Source organism: Phoca vitulina, unplaced genomic scaffold, assembly GCF_004348235.1.
Source record: "Phoca vitulina isolate PV1807 unplaced genomic scaffold, GSC_HSeal_1.0 scaffold49, whole genome shotgun sequence".
Taxonomy (NCBI): Eukaryota; Metazoa; Chordata; class Mammalia; order Carnivora; family Phocidae; genus Phoca; species Phoca vitulina.
The window spans coordinates 8,084,042-8,092,567 of NW_022589752.1; the positions used below are offsets into that span (position 1 = coordinate 8,084,042).

The following is an 8,526-nucleotide window of genomic DNA, read 5'->3' on the forward strand; positions in this document are numbered from 1 at the left end:
GTGTCTGGCTGAAGGTTTTTCAATTTTGTTGATCTTTTCAAAAAACTAGTTCCTAGTTCCATTGGTCTATTCCATTGCTTTCTTTTGTTGTTGTTTTGTTGTTGTTGTTGAAATTTCTATTTCATTTATTTCTACTCTAATCTATTATTTCCTTCCTTCTGCTGGTTTGGGGATTTGTTTGTTCTTTTTCTTGCTCCCTCAGGTGTAGGGTTAGGTTGTTTATTTAAGATTTTTCTTGTTTCTTGAGGTAGACTGGTATTGTTATAATCTCTCTTAGAATAGTTTTTGCTGCATCCCAATGATTTTGGACCATTGTGTTTTCATTTTCATTTGTTTACATGTATATTTTTTATTTCTTTGATTTCTTGGTTGACCCATTCATTGTTTACTAGCATGTTATTTAACCTCCAAGTATTTGTGTTTTTTTCAGATTTTTTCTTTGGTCAGTTTCTAGTTTTATAGAAGTATGTTCAGAAAAGATGCATGGTATGACTTCTGTCTTTTTGGATTTGTTGAGACTTGCTGTGTGGCCTAACATGCGGTGTATTATAGAGAATGTTCCACGTGCACTTGAAAAGAATGTGTACTCTGCTATTTTAGGATGGAATGTTCTGAATATATCTGTTAAATCCATTTGGTCTAATGTGTCCTTCAAAGCCACTGTTTCCTTCTTGAATTTCTGTTTAGATGATCTATTCATTGATGTAAGTAGGGTGTTAAAGTCCCCTATTATTGTATTCTTATCGATTTCTTTGTTAATAGCTGCTTTATATATTTGGGGGCTCCTATATTGGGTGCATAAGTATTTACAATCGTTATATCTTCTTGTTGGATTGTTCCCTTTATGATTATGTGGGGTCCTTACTTTTTTTTTTTTTTATGTTACATTAGTCACCATACAGTACATTGTTAGTTTTTGATGTAGTGTTCCGTGACTCATTGTTTGCATATAACACCCAGTGCTCCATGCAATACATGCCATCCTTAATACCCATCACTGGGCTAACCCATTCCCCCACCTCCCCACCCCTCTAAAACCCTCCGTTTGTTTCTCGGAGTCCATAGTCTCTCATGATTCGTCTCCCTCCTCATTTACCTCTTTTAACAGTCTTTGTTTTAAGGTCTATTTTGTCCAATATAAGTATTGCTACCCTACCTTTGTTTTCAGTTCCATTTTCATAATAATTGTTTTTCCATCCCTTCACTTTCAGTCTCCATGTTTCTTTAGTTCTGAAATGAGTCTCTTGTAGGCAGCATATAGATGGGTCTTGCTTTTCTATCCATTCAGTCACCCTGTCTTTTGATATGAACATTTAGTTCATTTACATTCAAAGTAATTATTGACCGGTATGTACTTACTGCTTTTTGTTACTTTACAGTTGTTTTTGAAGTTCTTCTCTATTCTTCTGCAGTTTTTGGCTTTCTTTTGTGTAATACTTGGATTCCTTTCTCTTTATTTTTTGCATATCTATTACTGGTTTTTGATTTGTGGTTTCCATTAGGTTTATATATAACATATGTATAGCTGTCTATGTTAAGTTGATGGTCACTTCAGTTCAAACCCATTCTAAGAGCATTAAAGTTTTATTCTTCTCTCTTCCACATTTTAGGTATATCATGTCGCATTTTATATCCTTTTATTTTGTGAATCCCTTGACTGATTTTTGTAGATATACTTGATTTACTGCTCTTCTGCTTCCTATTTTTCTTACTCCTGCCTATGGTCTTTCCTTTCTGAAGAATCCCCTTTAATATTTCTTGTAAGGTTGGTTTAATGGTAATGAATTCCTTTAACTTGTGTTTTTGTAGGAAACTCTTTATCTCTCCTTCTATTCTGAATGATAGCTTGGCTAGATAGAGTATTCTTGGTTGCAGCCTTTTTCTTTTGGCACTTTGAATAAATCAGGCCATTCCCTTCTGGCCTGCAAATTTTCAGCTGAAAAACCAGCTGATAGTCTTATGGGGTTTCCTTGTATGTAACTCTTTTCTCTTGCTGCTTTTTAGATTCTCTCTTTATCACTACTTTTTGCCATTTTACTTACTGTGTGTCTTGGTGTGGACCTCCTTGGGTTGATTTTGTTGGGGGCTCTCTGTGCCTCCAGGATCTGAATAACTGTTTCCTTCCCCAGATTAGGGAGGTTTTCAGCTCTTAGTTCTTCAAATAAATTTTCTGCCCCCTTTTCTCTCTTCTGGGATCCCATAATGTGAATATTATTATGCTTGATGGTATCACTGAGTTCCCTTTATCTAGTCTCATTTTTTTCTTTTTTCTTTTTCCTGTTTGTCATGATTGACCTCCATCCATTACTCTGTCCTCCAGGTCACTGATCTGTTCTTCTGCTTTCTCTGGCCTTATTCCCTCTAGTGTATTTTTAATTTCAGTTATTGAGATCTTCATCTCTGATTGGTTGTCTTTTACGTTTTCTATCTCTTTGTTGAGGGTCTCACTGAGGTTCTCCACTCTTTTCTCAAGTCCAATGAATATTTTTATCATTCTTTAAATTCTCTATCAGGCATATTGTTTATTTCCGTCTCCTTAGCTATTTTGCTGTGATTTTGTCCTCTTCTTTCATTTGGGATATATTCCACTGTGTCCTCATTTTGTCTAACTCTGGGTCTGTTTCTGGGTGTTAGTAAAGTTAGTTAAACCTCCTACTCTTGAAAGTAATATCCTTATGAAGAAGAGGTCCTGTAGTGCCCTGCAGTGCAGTGTCTCCTGTTCACCAGAACCTGGTGCTTTAGGGGTAACTCCCATGTGTGTTGCATGCACCCTATTATTATGGCTGAGCTGCATTTGCTTTCAGTCATCAGCAATGGCTCTCTTTGCCTGTTGTGGGGAGGGTTTGGTCCCTATGTTGTTAATGGGCCAGTCTGGGACTACCTTGGGCTTGAGTTGGGTCAGACCAGGCATTTGCCAGAGCTGTAGTAGCACCTAACTGTAGGGCACTCTCCCTATGTTGTCCCCTGAGAGATGTTCCCTAGTGGGCAGGGCCTACAGTCAGATGGGATGTCTGCCCACAGCTACTGTTGTCACCACATTCGGACTGGTATGTGTGGCTTTCTTCCCCTCCCCTCAGGGCAGGAGTCATTTTGGGGTGGTGCTGGCCCCTGTTGGGGCTGCTTTCATACTACCAAGCTTGTGGCACTGCTTTGGATGGACTTCTGAGTGTAGGTTGGAGGAATGGGTGCATTTGTTAGCAAAGCTAGGTGGAGAGTGTTCATGCTGTGCTGGTTCCTGCAGGTGTGCATGTTATCTAGACTAGGGGCCAGGTGAGAGAAATGGTGCCTGCAAGCTCTTTTGTTCTTGGAGAAATATCCTAAAGATCCCTGCCCCTCCAGCACACATCCTGAGATTAGTAAATATAGCTTCCTGTACACCCTGGACATTTGTGGGGTTTTTTTGTTTGTTTGTTTGTTTTTTTAAGATTTTATTTATTTATTTGAGAGAGAGAGAATGAGAGAGAGCACATGAGAGGGGGGAGGGTCAGAGGGAGAAGCAGACCCCCCGCCGAGCAGGGAGCCCGATGCGGGACTCGATCCTGGAACTCCAGGATCATGACCTGAGCCGAAGGCAGTCGCTTAACCAACTGAGCCACCCAGGCGCCCCACCCTGGACATTTGTTAAACTGCTGCTTCTACGCCACATCTCAGTGGGGTTGTTTGCTATGCTCGTTAAGCGTGGGGACTCCGTTTCCTCTTGCCCTCTTGCTGTCTGAGCTGAGCCTGCTGATTTTTAAAGTTCCCAATGTTGAGCCCCATTGTCTGTAAAAACTTACAAAGTCCCTCTGGTTTTCAAAGGCAAATGTTATGGGGATTAGTCTTCCCATTGTGGGTCCCCCATGCCTGGGGTGCCTGGCATGGGGTCTACTAGTCTTTATCCATGCCTGAGGTGTCCTTCCCTCCCATGATCAGTTTTGAGGGGCAGTTTGGTTTCCAACTGCATCTTGCCCTTCCTACTCTCTTTGAAGTGGCCTCTTCTCTATATTTAGCAGTGGAGAGTCTGTTCTGCCCGTCTTTGGGTTGTTCTCTCATTTACACTGATGTGGGTTTCATCTAGGTGTAGCCATGGGAGTAGGTGAGCTAAGGATCTTTCTACCCTGCCATCTTTCCTGGAAGTCCCCATTCCACTCAACTTAGGCTGTCATTAGATTAGGAGAAGTCAATCAGAAAATGGCTCTATTTCCAGCCCCTTTTTTATTTTCCTTCAAGGTCCTGATGTGGCTTTAATGACTTTTGCTTTTTCAGAGCATCTGTCTTTCTCATTTGGACACCACAATTTATGAGATAGGCCCTAGCTCCCAACCACTCTCCACTCTAGCTTCTCCTGATGAACCCTTCTTACCCTCCCAAGCCAACAGCTACCTTGTTCCACCTCCCCCCAAAATCAAGAAAACATACTGATGGATTTTGATCACCTGCTTAAAGCACCTCCACATTTCAGAAAACATTTCAGACAGAGGGGTTCAGAATCCTGGGAATCAGTCCGTGTTTTATTTTACAGTACATTCATATAAGTTCCTGCATTTCCAAGGTAACCAGATCACATTCAGATTAGCACTGCTGGTAACAAAATTATACAACTACCCTGGCTTCAAAAACAAGATAGGATGATACACATTAACATCTCTTTCCCTTTAATACTGCAGAAGACAATACCTCACAAAAATAAAATCACATGCCTTTTACAATCCAGTGTGAAGGCATATTATTTATGTTAAAATAAACCATTTTGGACATGGGGAGAATAAGAAGAGTTTCAAAGCTTAAGATATCTAAAATGTCCCCCAGGGCCATCTTTCTCTTCTGCCAGCTGGTACATTCAAAAGCAATGCCTTGGGAAGAGGGACGAGGAAAGCGAGGGATCCTTTAACTCTGAAACTCATGGCTTCTTAGGCTACTTCTGTAAAAACTACTTAAATAACCTAAACTTCTAAAAAGAGTTAATATTAACAAGGGATGGTAATATAGGAAGCACCTGGAGAAAATTCCTCCAGTCACTGAGGGGAAATACAAGCTGCAGACATTTCACAAAAACGGAAAACTGTATCACGTCCAGCAATACATTAGGTTTTGAAAATACACTTTCACTTTACTGTATGAAAACACTATGATCCATGTTTTAGTCTTGAATTTGTTCAGAAAAACGGCCGTAACCTCCACCTGCAATATTTCCTATAGACATCATTACCATCCAAGAGGGCAGCTGACCAACATCCCAACCCGTGAAAAATATAACAAGCTGAACTTAGCTATAATAAAGGCTAGAATGAATTAGGTAGGAGAAAATTCAGATTGTGAAAAGTAGAAGTTAAATTCATTTGGCTCTTTATCCTAGATAAAAAATTTTGTTAGAAAATGTTTTGGACCCAGGTCCAACAGAGCTGGAATGATACACTGTTGAAAATGCAAGCCTCTATCCAGAAAGACCACATGCTTATGTAGCACCCTTCTCCTAAGGGTTCAATGTGCTTTAGTATAATTATCAATTCATTACATAATTAAGTACATGATTCAGAATACACTCGGACTTACTGTTAATTCCAGTGACTAAAGAGTTCCTGCCAGTTGCTGCCAAGAAACTTTTGAGTCCTGAACTTACCACATTATAAATGAAATTTATATTCATATTTGCTGACTCCAAAAAAAAATACCACCTCTTTCTGGGCTCAAAAATATGATGGAAGAGGGAATAAGACACTTATTAGGAAAGCCACAAAACATCTGATGAAAAACCAGAGCCAGTGCATATTTTACAACCCCTGAAGACAGCCCCCAGCAGCAGGGTGAGTGAGGGGAGCGGTGATGTTTTTGAAACCAGAGTGACTTGTAGCTAACTGCCTAACAGTAAATTCACATAGTAAAATGCAGAATAAGTCAACATATAGCCAAGGTTTACATTATATCTAGAAATATGTTTTATGCTTTAAAAAAAATTGCAATGCACTCCAAAAAAATTTTTCAGATAATTCATGTACAACAGAAGGCACTGTTATCCGCATAAATCCACTGATTCTGCATGGCAAAAACCTGAGACGTGCAATTCAATTCAGTCCTCTAAAACCACCTTGGTCATTCGTCCTTTGGAGAATATGATTTGTCCTTTTCAGTCCGCTGATTTTGTTTTCCTTGAATTTCATACATTACAGTAGCTGCTGAGAATATATATTTCGGGGGGAGAAAGGTCAAAGCGGAAGAGGCAGTGGATAAAAGTGCTGCCTAATGCCAGAGTTAACTGGCACAGCCCACTCTGTCCCTCCCCTTGACCTTCACATTCCCCTGGTGAAGTAAAATGTAGTGATGACATTTGGTAGGCTGCTGTTCCCTCTTTCAGTTGTTGCTGGGCACAGTCCCAAAGTTAAATGCGGAGAGGACTCCTTTGTTTTCAAAGGTGAAGCCTCCCTGTTGTTCAATCTTCTTCTTTGCCTCTAGCATTTGCCAAGAGAAAGGGGGGGGGGGGGGGAGAAGAGTATTTAAGGTGACAAAGTTGGAAATAACCTCAAATGGGCTAGATTTCTTTATACTTAGCATTGTGAAGGCATGTGACTCATGATATTAGTTATTTTGCCCAAATGAGCATTCCCCTTTTTTTGTTTCAATTCTAGTGTACTTAACAACATACAGTGTTATATTAGTTGCAGGTGTACCATATAGTGATTCAACATTTCCATACATTACTCAGTGCTCATCAAGATAAGTGTACTCCTAAACCCTTTCACCTATTTCCCCTGTTCCCCCCACCCACCTCCCCTCTAGTAACTAACCATCTGTTTGTTCTCTATAGTTAAGAGTCAGTTTTTTGGTTTGTCTCTCTTGTTTTCCCCTTTGTTCATTTGTTTTGTTTCTTAAATTCCACATAGGAGTGAGATCATACGGTATTTGTCTTTATCTGACTGGCTTATTTGCTTAGCATTATACTCTCTAGATCCATCCATACTGTTACAAATGACAGGATTTCATTCTTATTTATAGCTGAATAATATTCCATTGTGTATACACACACACACACACACACACACACACACAATCTTCTTTATCCATTCATCTACCGAAAGACACCTGGGCTCTTTCCATAATTTGGCTATTGTATATAATGCTGCAGTAAATATAGGGGTACATCTATCTCTTCAAATTAGTGTTTTTGTATTCTTTGGGTAAATGCCCAGTAGTGCAATTACTGGATCACATGGTAGTTCTATTTTTAACTTTTTGGGGAACCTCCATACTGTCTTCCACAGTGGAATTTCCAAATTCCGCATTTCTAACTTGCATTTCTTTCAAAAGTACAAGGGTTCCTTTTTCTCCACATCCTCACCAGCACTTGTTTCTTGTGTTGTTGATTTCCTGACAGGTGTGAGGTGATATTTCATTGTGGTTTTGATTTGCATTTCTCTATGATGAGTGATGTTGAGCATATTTTCACATGTCTGTTGGCCATCTGTATGTCTTTAGACAAATGTCTATTCGTGTCTTCTGCCCATTTTTTAATTGGATTGTTTTTTGGCTGTTGAGTTGTATAAGTTCTTTATATATTTTGGCTACTAACCCCTTATTGGGCTGTCATTTGCAAATCTCTTCTCCCATTCCATAGGTTCTTTTAGTTTTGCTGGTTGTTTCCTTTACTGTGCAGAAGCTTTTCACTATGATGTAGTCCCAACAGTTTATTTTGTTTTTGTTTCCCTACCTCAGGAGACCTATCTAGAAAGATGTTGTTATGGCCGATGTCAGAGAAATTACTGCCTTTGCTCTCTTCTAGCAGTTTATGGTTCCAGAGCTCACATTTATGTCCTTAATCCGTTTTGAGCTTATTTTTGTGTATGGTTTAAGAAAATGGTCAGGTTTTCCCAAAACCACTGTTGAAGAGACTCTTTTCCATTGCATATTCTTGCCTCCTTTGTCATATATTAATTACCATATAATTGTGGGTCCATTTCTACGCTCTCTGTTCTGTTCCATTGATCTGTGTGTCTATTTTTGTGCCAGTACCATACTGTTTTAATTACTACAGCTTTGTAGTATACCTTGAAATCTGGAATTGTGATACCTCCAGTTTTGTTCTTCTTTTTCAAGACTGCTTTGACTACTTGGAGTCTTTTGTGGTTCTATACAAATTTTAAGATTGTTTTTCCTAGTTTTGTGAAAAATGCTGATGGTATTTTGATAGGGATTGCATTAAATCTGTAAATTGCTTGGGGCGCCTGGGTGGCTCAGTCATTAGGCATCTGCCTTCGACTCAGGTCGTGGTCCCAGGGTCCTGGGATCGAGCCCGGCATTGGGCTCCCTGCTCAGCGGGAGGCCTGCTTCTCCCTCTCCCACTCCCCGTGCTTGTGTTCCCTCTCTTGCTGTGTCTCTCTCTGTCAAATAAACAAACTGAGGGTTGCTGGAGTGGTGGGGGGTGGGAGGGATGGGGTAGCTGGGTGATAGACATTGGGGAGGGTATGTGCTATGGTGAGTGCTCTGAATTGTGTAAGACTGTTGAATAACAGACCTGTACCTCTGAAACAAATAATACATTATATGTTAAAAAAA

At 39.9% G+C, this 8,526-nt stretch overlaps 1 protein-coding gene across 1 annotated transcript in view; it reads right to left on the reverse strand.

The window, feature by feature from the left end:
• Window positions 1-4,443: 4,443 nt before the first annotated feature.
• Window positions 4,444-8,526, reverse strand: part of IPO8 (importin 8) — a 65,556-nt gene continuing 61,473 nt past the window's right edge. The window contains exon 25 of the mRNA XM_032432645.1: window positions 4,444-6,425. Coding sequence (XP_032288536.1) covers window positions 6,328-6,425 — 98 coding nt within the window. The 3' untranslated portion in view covers window positions 4,444-6,327. The remainder of the gene's footprint in view (window positions 6,426-8,526) is intronic.